The sequence below is a fragment of the Hemiscyllium ocellatum genome, chromosome 1 (assembly GCF_020745735.1).
Source record: "Hemiscyllium ocellatum isolate sHemOce1 chromosome 1, sHemOce1.pat.X.cur, whole genome shotgun sequence".
NCBI lineage: Eukaryota > Metazoa > Chordata > Chondrichthyes > Orectolobiformes > Hemiscylliidae > Hemiscyllium > Hemiscyllium ocellatum.
Genome location: NC_083401.1, coordinates 64,930,363 through 64,956,657, shown reverse-complemented (window position 1 = coordinate 64,956,657; position 26,295 = coordinate 64,930,363). Strand labels below are relative to the sequence as shown.

The following is a 26,295-nucleotide window of genomic DNA, read 5'->3' as shown; positions in this document are numbered from 1 at the left end:
TCTATGATTCCAAGATCCATGACAGAACTAATAATTGCACAATTGAGGGCCAACCAAATCTCTGTCACTACACCAATGCTTTTCTCCATCTTCCTTTCCGGATCACTTCGCTTCAAAATACAAAGCTTCCCACTGGAGTACAGCTTCTCTATAGAGAAAGAGGAAACTGTTCAACCTGTGTCACCTCTGGTCCAAATCCAAGACTACCCCTCGATCACAGTTGTTGAGCTGCACTTTGAAGATAATGCTTGGATATATGCACTCTGAGGATGGCTTCCACACCATAGTCCATACATTTACAGGGACATTTGGAGAATGGACCTGTGGAAGATCAATCTGGAAGATATCCAAATAGATTTCTGTCAGTCAGCTCCCACTGTACAATGCTCCCTCAATTATCAATGAACCACTTGATGGTTTGATCAAATCTTGTCCCTTACAGAGACTTCTCTCAGTGAGGGCAAACATTGACAGTGAAATTCAACATCACCTCCAGTGTGCCAACACTGTCTTTGGAGTAGATCATTTGATGGTAAATCAAACTCAGCACGAAGCTCAAGACCTACTGGGCAGAACTGACGCTCCTGTATCTACTGGAGATATGGATGATGGATGACTTGGAGGACGGAAGCAAATATACTGTAGCCAAATATGTGGACAAAAAAGATGGAAAGGCAGATTTCAAGAAAGACACAAACAGGTTGCAGTGAGATGTCGATAGTAAGTGGGCAAAGAGTTGGCGAATGTATGATAATGCATCAAAATAAAATGTTTTCCATTTGGAAAGAGAGAACTATACACCAGAATATTACTTAAATGGAGAAAAATTGCAGAAAGTTGGAACTCAAAGGGACTTTGGGGGCTACTTTTGCATGAAACATAGAATGCTAGCACACAGGTTCAGCTGGTAATCAGGAAGGCTAATGGGATATTGGTCCTTATTTAAAGGAGGTTGGAGTATAAGAATAGGGAAGTCTTACTGCAGAGTATAAGAGTAGGGAAGTCTTACTGCAATTGTACAAGTTGCTGGTGAGACCACATCTGAAGTATTGTGAGCAGTTTTGGTTTCTTTATTTAAGGAAAGGTATCATTTCATTGGAAGTTTTTCAGAGAACGTTCTCTAGGATGATCCCTGGTATGGAGGGATTGTTATATGAGAAAAGATTCCACAGGTTGGGACTTTACACAACAGAGTTTAGAAGAATAAGAGATGATTGAAACATAAAGGATTCTTATTTTTGACAGGATAAATGCTGAAAAGTTGTTGCCTTTCTTGAGAGAGTCTAGGACCAAAGGGCATGGTCTCAGAATGAAGGGATGTCAAGTTACGACTGAGATCATGAGGAGATTCTTCTCTCAGAGGTTTGTGAGTCTTTGGAATTTCTTGCCACTGAGGAACTGTGGGAGCAGACTTCTTGTGTATATTTAAGGTCTAGGTAGGTAGATTATTGATCAGTAGGGGAATCAGTGGTCAAGAGGAAGAGGTGGAAAATGGATGTAAGGAATGTCAGGCCAACCATGATCCGAGTGAATGGTCATATGGTACCACCTTCAGAATTGAATCATTTTCTTTATATTATCTTTCTGCATTCTTCCTACAAAAAAATAATCATTTATAGTTTACATATCATCTGAAAATGTTAAGATTGGACTTCTACTCCAAGGCCTAGTTCATTAATATATATCAGAAAGTATAAGAGACTTAACACTGAACCCTGGGATTCTACATTTATACATTTCCTCCAGTCTGAAAAACATTCATCATTCCAGGTGAAGTAGCACTTTACCTATTTTTTTTACAATCCAGTTGACTGCATTCACTGCTAACAATGTGGTCTCCTCTACACTGGGGAAACAAAGCACAGTCTGGGTGACTACTTCGCAGAACATCTACGTTTTTGCATATAAAAAAGATCCTGAGCTTCCACTTGCTTGGCACTTTAACACTCCACCCTGCTTCCTGGCCAACATCCCTGTCTCAGGCTTGCTGCAGTGCTCCAGCTAAGATCAGAACAAGCTGGAAGAACAACACCTCATTTTCTGCTGGAGACCCAATAGCCCTCTGAACCTCATATCAGGTTCAATAATTTTAGGACCTGAAATCCTCCATGTCCTAGCCCCCTACCCCACACACCAGGTTTTGTTATCACATTGTCTTCCATTACACAGGTTTTACCAGGATGCTGGTATTCCTGATGAAGGGCCTTTGCCCGAAACGTCGATTTTCCTGCTCCTCGGATGCTGCCTGACCTGCTGTGCTTTTCCAGCACCACTCTATTCTAGAGTCTGGTTTCCAGCATCTGCAGTCCTTGTTTTTACCGAGTCAAAGATCCTGTTCACTCTGAGAGCTGGGTCTGAGAGAGCTGGATTAGTGTCAAGGACTCTCCAAGTATAAATAAAGGGTGACAGGATATATGCTCTGTGGAATTATTTGCACACATTTCAGAGGTCAATTAAAAGCATTCAGGAGCTGGTCCCCTCCACACAGCCCAGGAGCACCAAAATTAATTGTGCAAGCACAGTTGCCTTAAGCTGGTACTCTGGCACAAATTTCCATTTCATCAATTTGCAAACAGAAATATGAAAGTTATGCTTTAAAGATGAATAGCGTTGACTTCAAATTTAGTGAATCAGAAACATCCTGTTAACACTGAGTAGAAGACACAGGAGCAAGTGCTCTGCCATATCCTAAAAGAGGGTAAGAAAGTCAAACTGTCTAAAACTGTTTGTATTTAATATACATATGATGCTGTTACTTTTTTCTCTCTGACAGCTGCAGACTGTTGTGGTTAGTATCTCGTGGAACAAAAGAGTGAACTTAGCCACCAGCTAAAGAGCTGACATGAGAACTGCGTCTTTTAGAAAAGACCATCCCTGGAATCAATGACCCAATAGCATGCCACTGGCCTGCAATGACCAGCCAATTATTTGCCAGCAAATGTACTGAATGGCAGTGCCATCCGGAATGTGGTGGCAGCAGCTGGAATTGTACACATCTGAGGACAAAGATTGTCACTGGATGGGGAGTTGGAGGTAATGAGGTGTTAACCTTGGAGGGGGTTTCACATTAAGAGCAAGTTTAATTCTTTGCTGGGCCCCCTTTGAATCCATCAGATACTGAGTACTTTTGAATAAAGGACTCCATCTCCATCCAGCAGGAGTCTGGAAGTAGGATTCACTTAGTGTGCTCCCCTCATGATGAGCCATTGTGTTATCTGAACTGTGGTGTGATGAAGCTTTTAAGTGGACATTAATTTGCCACATGATGAATTAGAGTTAAGGTGAAAAAAGATCTTTCGACTATGGTAGATTGATGGGGGGAAAGAAAATATAATACTGAAAATTCATGATTTAGACAACATTTGAGATCCATATGGCCAAAAAACAGCTCGAATTTCAATGTGCAACTGATATGATTATGTTAAAAATATGCTTTCAATTTTTAACTTCTATCATCTTTCATGGATAATGACTTTTTTTTGTCAAAGGATAAATAGTGACTTAGGATGGCTGTCATTATCAACTGACTGCAAGATGTGGGCGGCACGGTGGCACAGTGGTTAGCACTGCTGCCTCACAGCGCCTGAAGACCCGGGTTCAATTCCCGACTCAGGCGACTGACTGTGTGGAGTTTGCACGTTCTCCCCGTGTCTGCGTGGGTTTCCTCCGGGTGCTCCGGTTTCCTCCCACAGTCCAAAGATGTGCGGGTCAGGTGAATTGGCCATGCTAAATTGCCCGTAGTGTTAGGTAAGGGGTAATGTAGGGGTATGGGTGGGTTTCGCTTCGGCGGGTCGGTGTGGACTTGTTGGGCCGAAGGGCCTGTTTCCACACTGTAAGTCTAATCTAATCTAATGGGTTAGTTCATGAAAACATCAATAACCAAAACCCAGACTCAGCTACAATTACCATGAAACCAATCATTCAAATCTATATCTCTTGTTCATTTCTAGAAATTTTGCATATTAGATGTAAGTCACCGACAAATTATCCAAAGATGTGCAGGTTGGGTGGGTTGGCCATGCTAACTTGCCCATAGTGTCCAGGGATGTGTAGGGTAGATACATTAGCCACAGAAAATGCAGAGTTACAGGGAAAGGGTAGAGGGTGAGTCTGATTGAGATGCTCTTCAGAGGGGCAGTGTGGACTCAGTGGGCCAAATGGTAGGGATTCTATGATTCTATGAAATTAGAAAAGACAATGAAGCCAGGTTTGGGAGTAAACAAAGATACTATAGTTCAGGCAAATACTTTTGGGGAGAAAGAGAGAGAAGATTATGGATTCCTGACATCAGAACGGGCAGACTTACCTCTGCCTCTTCCTGTTTTTTTCTCAGAAGACAATGTGCAGTGGAAACTAAATCAGAGAAATGCCCCTTCACCAAGAACTTAAAGATATCAAGATGTGTATAAATTTTGCTGTGCAGAGGAGTCAACTCATTGGTGAAACAGTTGTGGTATCAAGTTAAATCAAACACATCAAGAAATTTAAGGACTTCTAAAAATGCAAACTTTGATCTTAATTTCTGTATGTAATGTTCTTTCCTTTAAAAATGTTTGATGTCACATTATTTTCCTCTGGGTTGGGAAGCTATAAAATTCCCCTTTCTTTCATTCAAGCAAGCTTGTAATTGGCTCCTTCATTTCTGAGCTATTAAACTTTAAGTTAATTGAAATGTAATAAGTGCATGATAAAAATAGATCTTTGTTGCAGCCAAATGCTGATGTTGAAAAGAGGGGAGCCAATTCAGTCTTTTCACCCAGTCATAACAGCAACCTGTAGAGGTATAACCACATGCTTATTTTTAGTGGCAATCTCCTACAGGACTTAATTGAAGTGGTAGTGGTATTGGGGTTCCAACTGACCACCCTCTGATCTAAGCGAATACCTGTCACCATACCTGCTATTGGCAAGGGCATTCAATTTATTTTAACTCTAAATCTGAGAAAATTCCTCTCTGCGACAGTTTGCCTTTTGAAAAAAAACAAATACAAAGCAGATTCTCCTAAAGTTATATTTTGTAAAATAATTAACAAGTTGCAATTAAGCACCAGAACCATATCATTGATCCCTGAGGTGCAAGAAAATTTGATCACAATATGGTCCTTGTATTTGTAAGTTGGGGGTATGACTAATTCTTTTGGTCAGGGATATTTTCAGTTGGAGAGTTTGATAGACTGTTGACAAAGACTTGGGTATAGTGAAACTCTGGAAATTCCATTCCAAGTGATCTGGTTACTTTGTGCCTGGATTGTGGACTGGGAAAATCTGGGGCATCTGTTCACCACATCCAAAATTCTCATTACTGATTTTAACTGCCATATATAAAGCATTTCAGTTTCAGAGAATACTTAACTATGATACAACAAACATGTGGTTGGCACAATGGCTCACAGTGCCAAGGACCCGGGTTCGATTCCAGCCTCGGGTGACTGTCTGCGTGGAGTTTGCACATTCTCCCCATGTCCTTGTGGGTTTCCTCTGGGTGTTCTGGTTTCCACCCACAATCCAAAAATTTGCACGTTAGGTGAATTGGCCATGCTAAATTTCCCAGAGTGCTCAAAGGATGTGTAGGTTAGGTGCATTAGTCAGGGTAAATGTGAATAATAAGGTGGGGGGGAGAGGTCTAGGTAGGTTACTATTCAGAGGGTCAGTGTAGGATTCTGTGATTAAAAGCTTAGTCATTATGGGACTGTTGTCAAGGATAAGTATTGTAATGAAAAGTTATATATATTACATATTGTGATTAGGTTTTCAAAATATAGGGCAGATAGATGTGTTTCAGTTCTGTAAAGTTTAAAGTATGCTGGAGAAACTCAGAACAGTTCTGAAGAAGTGCCATACCAGACTTAAAACATTAGTATTCTTCTCTCTGCTGTTGCTTCCAAACCTGCTGAGTTTCTCCAGCATCCTCTGTGGTTGTTTCAAATTCCTAGTATCTGCTAGAAGGCAGGCTAGAAAATCATTGTGAAAGTACATCAATTCTGAGAAAGCTTGGGAGTTTGGTCAACTGCTTGGCAGGATTTCCTTTAGTATCAATTTCTACGTTGTTGAGTTTCTGACAGATAGAAAAAATAAATCATGACCACTGGCTTCATTATGACTTCAGAACAGAAGGTTCAAAAATTTAGAAGAATCAAGAGTTGAGTTTAAAAGCAAAAACAGAAGTTACTGGAAAAGCTTAGCAGGTCTGGCAACTTCTGTGAAGAGAAATCAGAGTTAATGTTTCAAGTCAGGTAACCCATCCTCAAAACTGAAAGTAACTCAGAAAATATTGGTTACATGCAGAAGATAGAGTGGGTGGAGAGGGTAAGGAGTAAAGGTAAGGAGTAAACGATAGCTCAAAGAGAGCCAACAGTTGGACAGGCAAAAGAGTCAATAACCATCTGGCTGGGAAGGTGAATGGCTGTTAGTTCTGACTGTTAGTGACTAACAATAGGTAGTGTGTAATGGCAGACTGTAGGATAAAAAGGCCTGGTGTGTGGGGCTGGGAGGCTAGGACATGAGGGAGTTCAGGCCCGAAAATTATTGAACTCGACATTGAATCTGGAGAACCGAAGGGTGGAAAATGAGGTGTTGTTTTTCCAGCTTGCACTGAACTTGCACTGAACTTCGCTGGAGTACTGCAGCAAACCAGGTCACTTGGAATGGAATTTCCTGAGTCAAGGTGTTGGCCAGGGAACAGGGTGGTGTGTTAAAGTGGCAGTAAAAAATGAGGTCTGCAGATGCTGGAGATCACAGCTGCAAATGTGTTGCTGGTCAAAGCACAGCAGGTTAGGCAGCATCTCAGGAATAGAGAATTCGACGTTTCGAGCATAAGCCCTTCATCAGTTAAAGTGGCAGGCAACTAGAGGCTCAGGGTCTTTTTTTTATGGGCAGAACATGGGTGTTCTGTGAAGTGGTCACCCAGTCTACACTTCGTTTCCCTGATGTAGAGGAGACCACATTGTGAGCAGTGAATGCAGTAGATTAGATTGTGGGAGGTGCAGGAAAAGTGCTGCTTTACTTGGAAGGTATGTTTGGGCCCTTGCATACCGAGAGGGAGAAGGTAAATGGGCAGGTGTTACACCTTTCGTGGTTGCAGGGAAAGGTGAAATAGGGCTTTTAAGGGAGGTTGTATGAGTGAAGGAAGAGTGGACTAGGGTGTTCAGGATGGAATGGTCCCTGAGGAAGGTGGGCAAGATAGGGGAGGGGACTATGTGACTAGTGGTGGTATCTCACTGGAGGTGGCTGAAATGACGGCTGGTAATTTTTTGGATGTGGAGGCTGGTGGGATGGTAGGTAAGGACAAGGGCAACCCTATCGCTGTTGTGGGAGGGAAGAGAGGGGGTGAGGGCTGAAGTGTGGGAGATCGGTCAGATGCAGTTGAGGGCTCTGTCAACAACAGTGCTGGGGAATCATTGGTTGAGGAAGAAGATGGACATTTTGGAGGCACCCTTGTTGAAGTTTACATCATCGGAACATATGCGACAGTGGCGCAGAAACTGGGAGAATGGAATAGAGTCGGAACAGGGAACAGGGTGTGAGAATATATAATCCAGGTAACTGTGGAAGTCAGAGGGTTTGTAGTGGAAAACAGGTCACTATCGTCAATGTTTTAGTTTGTGAAGTTTTAAAGCATTGTTGGATAGAAATTTTCACATTATTAAAACTGACAAATTTAAATCATCAGAACTGTTAAAGGTTCATACTGAGCAAACTTCAAATGGAATCGTAAAATGGTGTCTGTCTTCCAAAAAACTAGAATGAAGAGAAGTTGATTAAGCATAAATATTGAAGAGTTGAAATAGAGGTAAATTAATCTGGTATTGAATACCTATAAAATGATGGTGTGAGGAAACACATTGAAATCATTGCTATTTGTGTTAAAATCTTCACAACTGTGCAACAAGACATCCCTGATCCTGTACACGAATACTCTCACTATGAATGCCAACATACAGTTTGACCACTTTTCCTGCTGCTGTAACTAAATGCTTACTTTCTGTGACTGGTGCACAAGGACATCCAGGTCTCATGAACATCTCTCTCAGTCAATTTACAGCCAATCAAATAATAGCCTGCTTTGCTATTTTTTGCTCCCAAAGAGGATAACACAAATATCCACAATCTAACTGTATCTGCCATGCATTTGCCCACATGTAATAAATGATGATGCAAATGGAAAGTACAGTGAAGTCAAAGAGCAATTTAAAAAAGGATGATAACTTCAATGTTAATGGCTTTGGAGTCAGAGTATTGATCAGAGAAATAAGAAAAGAGATATTGAAGAGCAGTTCTCTCGCCCATGGCATGTGCAGACTTTTACAGTGTGATGCTATTGAGTCCACAATGACCAGACTGTGACCTGGGAGCATGGGAACAAGTGGTAAATCAGCTTAATGCTGTGGCCTACTTCCTCCAACATAGCCATTGCGATGAACCACTGCAGTGAAACTTTGGATGAATTGTTTACAATAGAATTGATGTTGGCATTCCATTCTTCACCCAAGTGCAAAGTTTCAGTTACATTTGAAGTAAAATATGGCTGGAGGCAGGCAATGTCACAACGTCAAAATGTCACAGACAATGAAGTTGAAAAAGTAAGTTGACAGATGAATAGAATGCACAGCTTGAATTTTGGGAATCAAGGTCAAAGTAAATTTAGAGTTAAAAAATAGCTTGCATTTATGTAGTGTCCTTCATGGTTTGAGTGCTTTCATGACCTCAGATCGAATTGCTGATTAATGTTTTCAAAGAATCTATGCCACATATTCATTGGCAGAAAATCTATGATGGATTTTCTAATATATTCTGAAAGCTGCAGGAGATGGGAATGAGATTGACCATCTTGGAAACCAAGAAACTCAAAATGTAAGTATTACGCTATTCAGCCCTTTAAGCCTGCTCCATCATTCAATATACTCATAGCTGATCATACAAGCTACTCAGTCCCCTGTTTCTGCTTAATCCCGTACCCTTTGAACCCTTTAGCTCTACAAACTATATCGAATTCCTTCTTGAAAACATTCAATGTTTTGGCCTCATTCATTTAGTGTGCCAGAAAATTCCACATGACACCACTTTGTGGTGAAGAAATTTCTCCTTGTCTAAGTCTTAAATGGCATACCCCGTAGCCTTAGACTGTGACCACTAGTTCTGGACTCCCTGGCTATTGGGAAGATCACTGTCTAGTCCTGTTAGAATTTTCTAGCTTTCTCCGAGATCCCCCTCAAGGTTCTAAATGTAGTGAATATAGTTCTAACTGATCTAGCCTTCCTCATACATTGGTCCTGCCATCTCAAGAATTAGTCTGGTAAACTTTTGTTGCATTCCCTGCACAGTCAGAACATCCTTCCATGGAAGAGAAGACTAAAACTGCTTACAAATGTTCCAAATGTAGTCTCTATATGGCCCTGTACAATTGCACCAAGAGATCCTTGTTTCTATACTCAAATTTTCATATTATAAAGGCCAACATAATTTTGCCTTCTTCACTGCCTGCTGTACCTGCATGCTTACTTTCAGTGACTGGTGTACAAGAACACTTGGGTCTCGTTGCACTTCCTCCATCCCCAATCTATCGCCCTTCAGAAAATAATCTGTCTTCCTGTTTTTGCTACCAAAGTGGATAACCCCACATTTATCCACATTGTCCACTCGCTCAAATTGTCAAATTCACACTGAAGCAGCTTTGCATCCTCCTCACAGTTTATCCTCTCACTCAGTTTTGTGTTGTTCACAAACCTGGAGATATCAGATTTAGTTCCCTCATATAAACCATAAATAGGTTTCATTTTGGTGAAGAAATAACAATTCACAATCAAAGATAACAGCTTCAAAGAGAAGCAGGTTCTCCTCAAGGATTGAGGTTTAGTGTTGCAGCTACTTCAGAAGGAAGATCAGAAGAGTTTTCAAGAGTGAGAAAGACAACCTGAAAGATTTTGTAAATTTAATTATTTTTCACAAGGGCGCAACTTCCTTCCACGTGACTAAAGCCTAAAGAAAAATTGGAATATAAATGTTAAATGAACACCCCTTTGGAATGATACAACAGGGATCAGAACCTGCTGTTGAATAAATTTGGATGAAGCTAGAGGAAGTGGTTTCTGGGATTTGAAGCTTATGTACTTAATGCTGTCAATTCAGAATATATGCTCTTGGCAGCTCCACTCAGTACCTTCTTTCTCCTTTTTTAAACTTGTGTTACATGTCTTTGAAAAGCAGCCATGTTCTCCACTTCAAAATCAATACCTATTGGGAGCACAACTCAAGCAAAAACCTCACTGACTGCATGATAATGAGATCTGACCCCAATAAGCACACAGGTCTCTTGCTGTCTCCTCAAAGTCAATTTGTGTATTTCCCACCCGCTGCTCACACAATTACTATAAACAGCAGAAAGTTGTTCCTGATCTATTATCTTCTATATTCACCTGAACACATTTATCCAGAATAGAGAGGGATGTTCCAAATAATATGTTGAACTATTTCATTGTCAAAGTATTAGTAATAAAGATTCAGATAAATGAATTAACAATGAAGTATAATAAAGAATGTAACTCTGTTATCCAGAGCTATGGAAGCCAAGCAGATGTTATCCATCTGCAAATTAATCTGAAAGATTAAATTGCTAAACTAAACATGACCAGAAACTTGACTGGACTAACCATATAACTGCTGTGCCTACAAAAGCAGGTCAGAGGCTACAAAGCTTGTGCTGAGTAACTAACCTTCTGTTTGCTCAAAGTCTATTGTGTATTCATGAACTACAAGTCCGGAGTTTTGTTTTATTCATTCATGGATGACAGCATCACTGGCTAGGGCAGCATTTATTGCCCATTCCTAATTGCCCAGAGGGCTGTTAAAAATCAACCACATAGCTGTGGGTCTGGACTCACATGTATATCAGACCAGATGAGGATGGCAGCTTCCTTCCTTAAAGAACATTAGTGAAACAGATGTTTTTTTCCCGACAGTCAACAATGGATTCATGGTCATCATTAAACTCTTAATTCCAGATATTTCTTGAATTCAAATTCCACCATCTCCCATGGAGGGATCCAAACCCAGGTCACCAGAACATTTCCAGGATTAACAGTCCAGTAGCAATACCACTAGTTTGTTGCCTCCTTGTTAATGGGATGGAATAGTCCCCACTTGCTTGGGTGAAAGTAGTTTCAACAAATTACATCAAGACAAAGCAACCCCCATGAATAACATGCCATTTGCTCCCTCCACCAACGAAGCACTGTGATTGCAGTGTGCACATCGATAAAATGCATGGCAGCAACTCACCAAGCCTCCTTTGACAGCACCTTCCAAACCCACAAAGCTTGACCAGCTAGAAGGACTAGATAGCAGATGTACAGTAACACCACCTCTTACAAGTATTCTCCAAGTCAGGCACCATTCTTACTTCGACCTATATCAACATTCATTCACTGTCACTGGGTCAAAATCCTTGAACTTTGAGATACTTACCATGATCTTTTTGAGCAACTAGGGATGGGCTACAAATGATGGCCTTATCCGTGATGATCATATTCCACTGATTAATTATATTTTAGTGCCAGAGTTCAAGATTGAGCCAACAGAGATAATGATGAAGTAAAAGCAAAATGCTGAAAATTTGCATTTTAAAATTGGAAATGATATGTAAGTGTGCTGGATTTACTCAGCAATTCTGACAGCTTTTGTGGAGAGAGAAACGAAGTTAAACTTTCAAGCAGAGGTACTGCACAGAAAACCATTGCAATTCTTTGCTGTTCTAAAGTTCCAATGTTATTATTAGCTTTGTACCACATCAAGACCTGGGTCAGTTGTTCTTTTCTCCTTCCTTTTGGTATCCTTTCCTACTCTATTCACAACTATATTTTTAAAAATTAAAGTTGAATGTTTCCCTTGTTTTGTTTCTTTTAAATCTTATTTACATCATTTATCTGAATAAAACTGTGATTTACTGTTCCCTGAAATAATTCCACAGAGATCGGTATCCTGTCAGCAAGTCAGTCTTTATGTGCATGTGGAAAATCCTTGACATTGATCCAGCTCCCTCAGAGCCAGCTCTCAGAGTGAACAGGATGTCTGACACTCCTGTTTCTCATCTGTCCGCCAGGACTCCCTAATTGGACCAGGTTAACAGCCCCAATCAGGGAACTCATATTCTATGAGGTCCACTTGGTTAATCTCATTGCAATCACTACATCCCTAAACCTAATATTTACTCCTGACAGGAACTGTGCATGAAATGCTAGCATTGTATGAAAATCAGTAGTTGAAAGGAAAGGTTAATCTAATCCAATACTGGAGACTTTAAAAATTTGACATAGGAATCTCGTTCAAATTTTATTTCTTTATTTTTGTGCAATGCAAATTATCAAAGTTCACAGTGTTTTCTCATTCACAGTGCCATAAAGGTTAAAGGTAATTGGAACTTATTTGGAAAGAGCATACGCATGTTGTTTAAAGAAAAGTAATCTGAGTCAGGTTTTTGACCTTTTGTTTTCATTCATTTTGTCAATTATTGCCCTTACAACTTTTTATACTCTACAATTCCAGCAGTGCTCTTGATTGCTATGCTATTAAAATGCTAACCTCCGCCAGGCTGTGGTTGGGAGAGTTTGTTGCGTCCAACTGAGACTTCATAAGAAGAACCTTTAACCTAAACAAGATACTGTTTATTTCTTGATTGCAATGGGGGAATGTTACATTAGCAAGACAAACTTTGTTCCTTAGTCTATGAGGAGATCTTCCTTATCCCACCAATTCTATATGGCGTCATCAGATTGGGTGAAATTTATACCTGATTACCTTATACAAAATAAACTAGGGGCTTCAATTTTCAGATATATTAGCCACACTGTATGGACTTTTTAATCAGCACTTATCAAAACAAACAAGACCGCCAAATAGCAGAGTGTATAATTTTGAGGCTTGTCTGCCAAATGTCAGTGAATCCAGTGGTTTACACACAATTTCATGCAGGTCACGAGATTGCATTCATGATTGTGAATGATATTTGTATTTTGCTCTTCGTTAGTCTAAAACTTTTACAAATAATTATGGCCCATTTACCACAAACTAATTGACTTCATTTAAACCAGTGTAAAAAAGGAATCAATCTGGAATCATCATGATCTGTATGGCCCTGTTCTAGAAGAGTTAATCCAGTTTTCTAGATATAACATGAGCAAAATGATAGTCTTTGGGCTCTTGAATGTCCATGAGATAGTTTATATCTTACATTGTACAGGAGGGTCCGAAGACTGCAGTTAACTCGCAAACAAACAGAAATTAATGGGGAAACTCAGCAGATGGTGAGTCCATTGACACTGGACCTGCAACATTAACTCTGCTTTCTCTCCACAGATGCTGCCAGACCTGCTGAGGTTCTTCAGCACTTTATTTGTTTCTTTCTGATCACCAGCAGCCACGGTTCTTTGTTTTTTTTTGACAGCACTTAAGCATTCAGTCTCTGTGTTACAAGGCTGAGTTGGTATCAGTGTTTTTCTTTTGTGTTTTTGATTATTGACTTCAGGCAGAATTCACAGCCATGAGGGACCAATACATGCGAGGTGGAGAGGGTTTTATTATCTGTTATTCCATCACCGATCGCCGATCATTCCAGGAAGCTGCAGAGTTCAAGGAACTCATCTATCATGTTCGACACACATGTGATATCCCAATAGTTTTGGTTGGAAATAAAACAGACTTGGAAGAGTACAGGCAGGTAAGGAAGTTCCACTTAGTAAACGTGCCTTTTGCGATTGTTGTTCAAGATTTGTAATTTACTGTGAACTTGAGAATTTTGGTTTATTTTGTGGAAATCTTAGCAATGTAGTCTGGTTAAAAAGTAGTTTTCATTTTAGCCAAATATAAAATTAATTCATATTTGAGGAAATGTTATTTATTTTCACCTAATTTCAATCGCTTGAAGCTCTGAATAAGTTTTTTACATTTGCGAGCTGGGATTTTCAGTGATTTGAAAAAAATGTAAGGCTGTAAGTCGCGATTAGAAGCAGTAGTAGGCTGTAATTCAGCAATGACACATCTGTTTTCTGAAATTAGATAATAGAATTTTAGATTTGGGGATGTATTTTTTCATGTAGGGGAGGTGATGACCTCGTGGTATCATCACGAAGCAATTAAACCAGAGACTCAGGTAATGTTCTGGGCACTAGATCAAATCCTACTATGGCAGATGGTAGAATTTGAATTTAGTAAAAATCTGAAATCAGAAGTCATTGTCGATTGTCAAGAAAAAAACATTGGATTCACCTATACCCTTTTGGGAAGGGAACTGCCATCCTTACCTATTTTGATATACATGTGATTCTGGACTCTCAACTGCCCTCTGGGCAATGAATCCTGGCCGAGCCAGGAGTGCCCACATCCTCTGAAGAATATATAAAATCGCTCAACTAGAGAAGCCTCCAACATTCTGGTGTAATAAACTCTTTACATCAGTAAAGACCCACCAGTTCATCCTACCGAATTATAGTGGTACTCCAACCAAAATTGATAGGAGGCACAGTGCCAGGGATTAGAATTTGCTATTGGAATGTGCATTCTATTATCCAACACGGTTGAGTCTGGGTGCATGCAGCATGGAATATGCTTATTGCCTAATTGCCATTTCAGAGTTCTCCACCTATTTAGCCAAAATTCAGTATAGACCCTGTTTAATCAATTGATTTCACACACAACATTAATATTAAAATAGCTAGGAATTGGTTTTGCAGCATTTGGAAAGAAGAAGTAAAGTTCTCTATGAAATTAAGGATAGATACCTCTTTTGTCTGGACAATCAGAAGTGTAAGTTACACAACAATAACTCAAAGAATGACTGTGCAATACTCTGACACAGGGCATTTTCGATATATATCTCCTCTGAAAGACTGGAAAACATCCTGGATATTTGCAAGACAAAAAAATGCCTGTAATTTGCATTGATTTAGAATGGAATTACACAATTTGTAGAATGCATTGAAAAACAAATCATTTACATTGGTGTCTGCAGATACTTTGGATTTTATTGTTGCTATTTTCCAAGAAAAGCCCATTATATTTGGTTGATTTTCAATGGTGTCAGCCACTTATCTCAGAAGGACAGCTGAGTGTACATTTTGATTGACAGTTCGAAGAGGCTGTTAAAAGATTAGCTACCTTTTTTGTGGTTATTGAATAAAAAATCTATTTATTTGTATCACAAATAAGCTACTTGAAGAGTAAATTAACCGCTTAATATGTTTAATGAATGAGATTTTGTTTACTGCAACAAGTGTGTAATAGTCCGAGCACCGACAGCAACAACAAGAGAGCAAACGAGAATGAACCTGGGGTGAACAGCAGCAATAGCAGCAGGATAAACACCTGAGGAGTGGGGTCAATCAGAGTAAACCTCAGAGTGAACAGCAGGATAAATACCTGAGGAGTGGGGTCAGTCAAAGTGAACTGTTTTGGGGCCACTGCTGTTTATCATTTTTATAAACGATCTGGATGTGGGCAGAGAAAAATGGGTTAGGAAATTTGCGGATGACACAAAGGCAGGTAGAGTTGTTGATAGTGCTGAAGGATGTTGTGGGTTACAGAGGAATGTAGAGCAGGGCTGAGAAGTGGCAAATGGAGTTTAATGTGGAAAAGTTTCAGGTAGTTCACTTCGGAATAAGTAACAGGAATGCACAGTACTGGGCTAATGGTAAAATTCTTGGCAGTGTAGATGAACAGAGAGATCTCGATGTCCAGGTGATTAAATCCTGAAAGTTGTCACCCAGGTTGACAGGGTTGTTCAGAAGGCACATGGTGTTTTGGTGTTTGTTGGTAGAGGGATTGAGTTTTGGAGCCACGAGCTCATGCTTCAGTTGTACCTGAAGTAAGGCCGCACCTGGAGTATTGTGTACAATGCTGGTCACTGCATCATAGGAAGGATGCTTTGGAAAGGGTTCAGAGGAGATTTACAGGATGTTGCCTGGTATGGAAGGAAGGTCTTATGAGGAAAGGCTGAGGGAACTGAAACTGCTTTGTTGGAGAGAGGAAGGTTGAGAGATGAATTAATTGAGACATATAAGATAATCAGAGGGTTAGACAGGTTGGACAGTGAGAGCCTTTTTCCTTGGATGGTGAAGGCTAACACGAGGGAACATAGAGTTAAATTGAGTGGTGATAAATTTAGGACAGATATCGGGGTAGTTTTTTCACTCAGAGAGTAGCAGGGGTGTGGAACGGCCTGCTTGCAACAGTAGTAGACTCACCAATGTTAAGGGCATTTAACTAGGCATTGTACATGCAAATGGATAATAATGGAACGGTGTAGGTTAGATTGGCATCAGGTTAATTTCACAGGTCGGTGCAACATCGAGGGCCGAAGGGCCTGTCCGCGCTATATCATTCTATGTTCTATGTTCTGAGGAGCAGGATTTAGTCACATTTGGAAAAATATGAATTGATTAACTATAGGCAGGATGGCTTGTGTGGGGAAGGTTATGTCTAACAAGCTTAAGTTTTTTGAGGAAATTACAAACATGATTTAATGAGGGCAGAATGGTAGATGTTGTCTATGTAGAATTTAGCAAGGTTTTTGACAACGTCCTTCATGGTAGGCTGATACAAAAGGTGCAAATGTGTTGCTGGTCAAAGCACAGCAGGCCAGGCAGCATCTCAGGAATAGAGAATTCGACGTTTCGAGCATAAGCCCTTCATCAGGAATAAGAGAGAGAGCCCAGAGATGTGCAGGTAGGTGAATTGGCTATGCTAAATTGTCCATATTGTTAGATGCATTAGTCAGGGATAAATATAGGGTAGGGGAGTGGGTCTGGGTGGGTTATTCTTTGGAGGGTCAGTGTGGATTTGTTGGGCCGAGAGGCCTGTTGCCATTATATAGGGAATTTAGTCTAAATGTTGAAGTCACACCCATGGTGAGTCGGTACAGAACATGCTTAGTCTCAGAAGACAGGGAGTTGTGGTGGAAGGGTTTTTCCTGACTGGAGATCTATGACCAATAGTTCTGCAGGGATCTGTGCTGGGACTCTGTTGTTTGTACTCTATATAAAAAGAACTCAAAGAAGAATGTAAGTAAGTTTGTGAATGACACAAAGATTCAGGGAAGCTGCTGGTGAAGAAGATTGCTACAGGATACAACAGTATATAGATAAGCTGGAGACTTGGATGGAGAAATGGCAGATGGAACTTAAACTGGACAGTATCCTTACTACAACAGGGCGACCAGAAATGGACACAATTTTCCAGAAGAGGCCTCACCAACATCCTATATAACCTCAAAATGATATCCAGCTCCTATACTCAAAGGTCTGAGCAATGAACACCTACATGCCTTCTTAACTACCCTGCATATGTGTGACGCACATTCAAAGAGTTATGTACATGAACCCCAAGGTCTCTGTTCTACAGCACTGCCCAAGGCCCTACTTTTAACTGAAGCATTATATTATAACATTTGGATCTAGAGTATGGATCTAGGCGTACACGCCCACACTTCCCTGAAAGTGGCAACACCAGTGGATAAGGTGGTCAAGAAGGGTTATAGCATACTTGCCTTCATTGGTCAGGGCATAGAGTATAAAAATTAGCAATTCATGTTGCAGCTGTATGTAATTTTAGTGAGACTACATTTGAAATATTGCACACAGTTCTGATTACAGCAGTTCACTTGAACATTGAAGGGTGACCTGATAGAAGTTTACAAAATTATAAGAGGCATGGATAATCTAAGTAGAAATGTTGGTGGAAATGCCAATTGCTAGGGGTCATAGGCTAAATGTGATAAGGGATATGTTTAAAGGTAGTGTGAAAGGCAAATTCTTTATGCAGAGGGTGGTGAGTGCCTGGAATACATTGCTAGAGGAGGTGGTAGAAACAGATACATTAATAACATCTATCAGGCTTCTTGACAGATATACCAGTAGCCAGGGAATAGAGAAATATGGATCATAGAGAGGCATAAGGTTTTTAGTTTTAATTTTTAGTTTAGAAAGGCATCATGTGTTGGCTCAGTCTTGGTGGGTCGTAGGGCTTGTTGCTGTGCTGTTCATGTATTCTTTGTTCTTTGTTGATGAAAATGAGCTCCATGAGGTTGTTCAAAGTTTAATGTATTCCAACTTCACTTCTGAATTTTGCCCACCGTGAATATTGTGTCAGTGGCTGTGAAGGTAGAATGGAGGGGTATGGGTTAGCATGAAGAGGAAATGCGAGTGACATGGAAGGTGCATGTGTTGATAGTGTTGTGTGATTAGGAGATAGTGACGATAGTGAGTCTTTTATTAAACTGGGTCCTTTTCTCAGAGAATCAATGTGGGCTTTCAAACCTCCAGACTCATTCACCTCGGAACTGCCTCAAACTGCCCATGAAGGAGAAATACCCTGGAGCGAGAATTGCCTCCTGATTTGAACTCCCTCCTGACAAGCTAAAATTCTGACACAGATTATCATTTCTTTATGACATAGAAGTAATTTACTGGTACAATGAACATGTTTTCAAACACTGATGGTGTGACGTGGTCAATTTAAAGGCTACTGAAAGTTTTAAGACAGCCTTTGGATAAACAATCATTTTGAAGTGTTATTTGGTGGCAAAATTAAAGACCAGGATTGCCATATTCAATGTAGGAATATCCAGTGTATGAAGTATTTAATGAAATAATGGTATACTTCACTTAATCTTCAAGGATGATATCAAAATTTTAGATCTAAGTAATAATAAGATTAAACAATTTTCAATCCTTACTTCAATGAAAGTAAAATAATGATGTATTTGGTGGTTCTCCATATAATAGTTGTTTCATAATATCTACAATTATCTTTTTCATATAAATAATGATTTTTGCAGATATAACCAAATAATTTCTCATTATGTATGCTTGCTTTGTGTATGATTTTTATTGCTAGCTGTAGTCAATTCTTTTAATGTATTATTCATTGCTTTTGTTATGATTTCCTCAGTCATCTTCCTGTCAGTCCCCATGATAGGGCCCAATGTGGATTGTGTTGACATTGTAGTTTGTATCAGGTTGTGTTTGAAATCACAGGGAGGAACTGCCTTCGGGACTCTCCAACTCATTGCTGTAATGTTGACAGAAACCCCACTTCAAGGCATGAACATGAAATGACTGTGGGGTGACAGACAAACCCAGAGGAAGTTCACCTTCATTGTGAAATCTTTAGCAATGTAATATCTATCAAAGAAAAACTGAAATTGAATGAATTAAGCAATTATTGAGTAATCATCAGGATTAATTAACCGAACAATAACAATTACCTTAGTTTCACGGCCCATAAAATAATTATGGGCCACTCTGCAAATATGCTGCACTATTTAAAGTGGTTTAAGTTAGCAATAATGGATGTGATACATTGTCTTTTTGAGTTGAAGATAAATTCAAATTGCTAAGGTTGCAAGCAGAAATAGAGTGAGTTTTCCATCTGACGAAGTGTTGCATGCAAAATCTTTTACTGCTTTTCCATCAAGGAGTTTTAACTTAATTGTTAAATTCTATAGTTGAATCAGTATCTTGTGGATTATATGATATCCCATAGGAAGGTCTGTTTTATAATTGTACTATTTCTGGCCTAGAGCTTCAAGTGTGATGCTTAGAATGACCGTAATGAGTGAAATTTAAAGTCCTCCTACAGTGGTGAGTTTGGTATTAGGGGTATTTGATCAGTTGTAAATATGGCACATCAGCTTCTCACGACGACTCTGAATAAGTCAAAGGCAGGAGAGCCTGTGGATATTCCTGACCCACTTGAGACACTCAAATGGGCAATTCATACCCACTTAAATTCCTTGTTCTATTGCTGCTGCTAATAACCCAGCAACAGGGGAAGTATTATTGGAAAGAGCAATAAGCATGCTGGGGGGGGCTTGTGTTCAAAGTGAATCAGTACTGCATGTTGTCAAGCATCTTGAGTCTTTTGGAAATGTGTTCATTAAGGAAAGTGGAAGTTATTCCATCACACACCTGGCTTGTGCCTTGTAGAAGATAGTTAGAAATTAGGAAGACAGGAGGCGAACTACATGCTGCAGAATTCCTAGCCTCTGGCCTTTTCTTGTGGCTGCAATATTTATGCGGCTCATCCAATTCAGTTTCTGGTCAAGAATGACCCCAGGATGTTGACAGTGGGAAAATTGAGTGATGGCAATGCAATTGAATATCAAGGGTTGATGGTTAGGTTTTCTCCTATTTGAAGTGGTCATTGCCGAATGCATGTGTAACGTGAATTATACTTTGGGCTTATCACCCAAACCTGAATGTTATCCATGTCTTGCTGTATTTGGACATGGACTGCTTCAGTACTTGAGGAGTGTGAATGGTGATGTGCATTGTGTCATCTTCAGTGAACATTCCCACTTCTGACCTGATGGTGGAGTGAAGGTTATTGATAAAATAGCTGAAAATAGTTGGTGATAGGACACCACCTTGAGGAACTGCTGCTGAAATAATCTGGAGATTAGATGATTGGCCATCAAAAACTATAACTTTCTTCCTTTGTACTTGGTATGATTCCAACCAGTAGAGAGGTTTTCCTCTTATTTCAGTGACTCAAGTTTTGCTGGAGCTCCATGAGGCCATACTGTCAAATACTGCCTTCCCATTAAGGGCGGAGACAAAAACACTGTAAATGCTGGAATCCAAAGTAGACTGGCAGGAGGCTGTAGGAGCACAGCAAGCCGGGGCAACAACAGGAGGCTCAAAAGTTGACATAACAGGTGTAACCCTTCTCCAACCCTGAAATGTTGATTTCTGCACCTCCTGAAGCTGCCTGACTTGCTGTGTTCTTCCAACCTCCTGCTTGTCTACTTCATATTAAGGGCAGTCAGTTACTCTCACCTCACATCTGGATTTGAGGTCAGGAGCTGAGTGGCCCTCACAGAACCAAAACTGAGCATAAGTAAGCAAGATACTCTTTTGCAAATGCTGCTGGATATCACTGTAAGTAATCCATTCCATCACTTTACTGATAATCGAGACAAGGTGCTCTCACACAATGTCTACTAATTCTTGAATTCCCAAACAAGTAGAAATAGTTTATCTATATCTATCCTAACTTTTCATGCTAACATTTTGAAGACTTTGATCAGATTACCCATTAACCTTCTAAATTCTAGAGAAAGCAGAGCTAATTTGTAGAGTCACTCTCATAGTCTAATGCTTGATCATTCTTGTAAACCTATTTAATGTTGTAATTATTATAATATCTGCATTCTACTTCATGCATACATAATGAGTTGAAAATCATGTGATTGCACAAAATAACCCAATCTGCCACTGACAGGAAATGACACCTAGGCCCACACCTGAAGCTGTACTCCATAACAGGAGATGTCACCTCATGGTTTTGTTAAAGCAGCAAGTGAAGAATAAACTGCGTAGGTACAATCCAAAAGTATAATAAAAGCTCCTCCACAATGTTGTTAGAGTATAATTTAGCCTTTCAGCTCATTCTTTATTGTTTAATATGACCTGGTTGGGATTTCAGTTTGATGTAAGGCTTAAGCCCGAGATTCGTGGCTTTATCCTGGGCACCTCATTGCAATAGATATTTCTGAGCTGTGTGCAGTGCATGTTGCTGGTATCTGTTTGATTTAACACATAGTTGGGTACATTAGCAGTCCAGGAACACATGGAACCATGCCCTGAGGTATCCCCCACTTCCAGTGTGCAGTACCAAAAGGCATGGCTCACTGAGCTGATGTGAAATTCGACAGTGGATCTCACTTTCTTTTATTCCTTCAAACTTAATCCTACCCCATAACATATTAGCTCTGACCCATCTCATAGACAGTCTTTCATGTTATTTTGCCAATCTCTGTGTTAACCTTCAACCTCCCTCCAGTCACACTGTCATCATTCATGTTTCAAAAGGAATAGGGAGGGTGGTAAATGAGGTGGGGGAGTGGCATTGCTAATGAAGGATAGTATTGAGCTGCAGAAAGGGAGGTCATCGAGGAAGGTTTGTCTACTGAGTCAGTATGGGTGGAAGTCAGAAAGAGGAAAGGAGCAGTCACTTTATTGGGAGTTTTCTGCAGACCCCCCAGTAGGAACTGAGACACGGACGAGCAGATTGGGAGAAGAATTAATAGTGGAAACAGGCCCTTCAGCCCAACAAGTCCACACTGACCCTCCGAAAAGCAACCCACCCTATTCCCCTACATTTACCCCTGACTAATGCACCTAACACTATGGGCAATTTAGCATGGCCAATTCACCTAACCCGCACATCTTTGGTGCTGTGGGAGGAAACCGGAGTACCCGGAGTGTGGAGTTTGCACAAGGAGAATGTGCAAACTCCACACAGACAGTTGTCCGAGGCAGGAATTGAACCTGGGACCCTAGTGCTGTGAGGCAACAGTGCTAACCACTGAGCCACTGTGCCGCCCATTGTTGCAATGGGTGACTTCAGCTTCCCGAATATTGATTGGAACCTCCTTAGTGCAAATAGTCTGGATGGAGAAAATGTTGTCAGGTGTGCCCAGGAAGGATTCCTGACTCAATGTGTACATAGGCCGACTAGAGAGGAGGCCATATTGGATACCGTGCTTGGTAATGAATCAGGTCAGGTGTCAGATCTCTCTGTGGGAGAACATTTCAATAATCGTGATCGCATCTCACTGACTTTTACTATAATTATAGAGAGGGGTAAGAGCAGACAGTATGGGAAAAATATTTAATTGGTGGAGGGAGAATTACAATGCTATTAGGCAGGAACTGTGGAGCATAAATTAGGGACAGATATTCTCAGGGAAATGTGCACCAGAAATGTGGAGGTTGTTTAGGGAGCTAAAGTGAGTGCTGGATTGGTTTGTCCCACTGAGAAAAGGAAGAGATGGTAGGATGAAGGAACCTTGGATGACAAGAGATGTGGAACATCGAGTCAAGAGGAAGAAGGAAACTTACCTAAGGTTGAGGATGCAAGGATCAGACAGGGCTGTAGATGGTTACAAGATAGCCAGGAAGGAACTGAAGAATGGACTTAGAGGTAAAAGAGGGATTGAAAAAGCTTTAGCAGGTAAGATTAAGGAAAACCCCAAGGTGTTCTACACTTATGTGAGGAACAAGAGCTGGATGTCTTGAAACAGTTAAAAGTGGATAATTCCCCAGGACCTGATCAGGTGTACCCGAGAAGTCTGTGGGAAGCTACAGAAGTGATTGTTGGGCCTCTTGCTGAGAAATTTGTATCATTGATAGTCACAGGTGATGTGCCGGAAGACTGGAGGTTGGCAAACGTGGTGCCACTGTTTAAGAAGGGTGGTAAAAACAAGCCAGGGAACTATAGACCGGTGAGCCTGACCTCAGTGGTGGGCAAGTTGTTGAAGGGAATCCTGAGGGACAAAATGTACATGTATTTGGAAAGGCAAAGACTGATGCAGGATAGTCAACATGGCTTTGTGCGTGGGAAATCATGTCTCACAAACTTGATTGAGTTTTTTGAAGACCTAACAAAGAAGATTGATGAGGGCAAAGCAGTAGATGTGATCTACATGGACTTCAGTAAAGCGTTCGACAAGGTTCCCCATGGGAGACTGATTAGCAAGGTTAGATCTCATGGAATACAGGGAGAACTAGCCATTTGGATACAGAACTGGCTCAAAGGGTGGTGGTGGAGGGTTGTTTTTCAGACTGGAGGGCTGTGACCAGTGGAGTGCCGCAAGGATCGGTGCTGGGCCCTCTACTTTTTGTCATTTACATAAATGATTTAGATGCAAGCATAAGAGGTACAGTTAGTAAGTTTGCAGATGACACCAAAATTGGAGGTGTAGTGGACAGCAAAGAGAATTACCTCAGGTTACAACAGGATCTTGACCAGATGGGCCAATGGGCTGAGAAATGGCAGATGGAGTTTAATTCAGATAAATGCGAGTTGCTGCATTTTGGGAAAGCAAATCTGAGCAGGACTTATACACTTAATGGGAAGGTCCTAGAGAGTGTTGCTGAACAAAGAGACCTTGGAGTGCAGGTTCATAGCTCCTTGAAAATGGAGTCGCAGGTAGATAGGATAGTGAAGAAGGCATTTGGTATGCTTTCTTTTATTGGTCAGACTATTGAGTACAGGAGTTGGGAAGTCATGTTGTGGCTGTACAAGACATTGGTTAGGCCACTGTTGGAATATTGCATGCAATTCTGGTCTCCTTCCTATTGGAAAGATGTTGTGAAACTTGAATGGGTTCAGAAAAGATTTACAAGTATGTTGCCAGGGTTGGAGGATCTGAGCTCCAGGGAGAGGCTGAACAGGCTGGGACTGTTTTCCCTGGAGCGTCGGAGGCTGAGGGATGACCTTATAGAGGTTTACAAAATTATGAGGGGCATGGATAGGATAAATAGACAAAATCTTTTCCCTGGTGTCAGGGAGTCCAGAACTAGAGGGCATAGGTTTAGGGTGAGAGGGGAAAGGGATAAAAGAGACCTAAGGGGCAACTTTTTCACACAGAGGGTGGTACATGTATGGAATGAGCTGCCAGAGGATGTGGTGGAGGCTGGTACAATTGCAACATTTAAGAGGCATTTGGATGGATATTTGAATAGGAAGGGTTTGGAGGGATATGGGCCGGGTGCTGGCAGGTGGGACTAAATTGGGTTGGGATATCTGGTCGGCATGGACGGGTTGGACCGAAGGGTCCGTTTCCATGCTGTACATCTCTATGACTGTATGACTGTAAGAGGATGGCCAGAGTGAGGATAGGGCTGATCAGGGATGGTGCAGGGAACTTGTGCCTGGCAGAAGAGGTAGAGGAGGTCCTTAATGAATACTTTGCTTCACTATTCACTAGTGAGAGGGACTTTATCATTTGTGAGGACAGCGTGAAACAGGCTAATACACTCGAACAGCTTGATGTTAAGAAGAAGGATGTGCTGGAAATTTTGAAAATTATGGGGATAGATCCTCTGGGCCAGAGAGGATATATCCAAGGTTACTACAGGAAGCGAGGGAAGAGATTGCTACGCCTTTGGCAATCATCTTTGCATCCTCACTGTCCACTTGAGTAGTACCATATGATTGGAGGGTGGTAAATGTTATTTTCTTGTTCAAGAAAGGGAATAAGGATAACCTTGGGAATTACAAACCAGTGGTGAGCAAAGTATTGGAGAGGATTCTGAGAGACACAATTTATGATTATTTGGAAAACTATAGTTTGATTAGAGATAGTCAGCATGGCTTTGTGAAGGGCAGGTCATGCCTCACAAGCCTTATTGAATTATTTGAGGATGTGACAAAACACATTGATCAAGGTAGAGCAGTGGAAATACATGAATTTTAAAAAGGCGTTTGATAAGGGGTTCCCCATGGTAAGCTTATTCAGAAAGTAAGGAAGCATGGGATACAGGGAAATCTGCCTGTTTGGATATAAAATTGGTTGGCCCATAGAAGACAGAGGATGGTAATAGATGGAGGTATTCAGCCTGGAGCTTGGTGACCAGTGGTTTTCTGTAGTGATCAGTTCTGGGACCTCTGCTCTTTGTGATTTTTATGAATGACTTCCAAGTTTGGGAGAAGATTTGTAGCTCGGGTGCTCGTTGTTGTGGTTCTGTTCGCCGAGCTGGAAATTTGTGTTGCCGACGTTTCATCCCCTGTCTAGGTGACATCCTCAGTGCTTGGGAGCCTCCTGTGAAGCGCTTCTATGATCTTTCCTCCAGCATTTGTAGTGGTTTGAAACTGTCGCTTCCGGTTGTCAGTTCCAGCTGTCCGTTGCAGTGGTCGGTATATTGTGTCCAGGTCGATGTGCTTATTGATTGAATCTGTGGATGAGTGCCATGCCTCTAGGAATTCCTGCCTGTTGTCTGTTTGGCTTGTCCCATAATAGTAGTGTTGTCCCAGTCAAATTCATGTTGCTTGTCATCTGCATGTGTGGCTACTAAGGATAGATGGTCATGTCGTTTCGTGGCTAGTTGGATGCAGATCGTTAGCTGTCTTCCTGTTTGTCCTATGTAGTGTTTTGTGCAGTCCTTGCATGGGATTTTGTACACTACATTGGTTTTGCTCATGCTGGGTATCGGGTCCTTCGTCCTGGTGAGTTGTTGTCTGAGAGTGGCTATTGGTTTGTGTGCTGTTATGAGTCCTAGTGGTCGCAGTAGTCTGGCTGTCAGTTCGGAAATGCTCTTGATGTATGGTAGCGTGGCTAGTCCTTTGGGTTGCAGCATGTCCTTGTTCCGTTGTCTTTCCCTTAGGCATCCGTTGATAAAATTGCGCGGGTATCCGTTTTTGGCGAATATTCTGGAAAGTTGAATTTGAATGCAGACTACAGGGTTAAAGTCAGGCTTCTTGGCAGTGTGGAGAAACAGAAGGTCCATGTCCATAAATCCCTCA

General features: G+C 41.0%; 1 protein-coding gene across 1 annotated transcript in view; it reads left to right on the top strand.

Moving 5' to 3' along the window:
• The window catches only part of rit1 (Ras-like without CAAX 1), a 302,333-nt gene that overhangs the window by 151,746 nt on the left and 124,292 nt on the right, over positions 1-26,295 (top strand). The window contains exon 4 of the mRNA XM_060844603.1: positions 13,517-13,708. Coding sequence (XP_060700586.1) covers positions 13,517-13,708 — 192 coding nt within the window. The remainder of the gene's footprint in view (positions 1-13,516; positions 13,709-26,295) is intronic.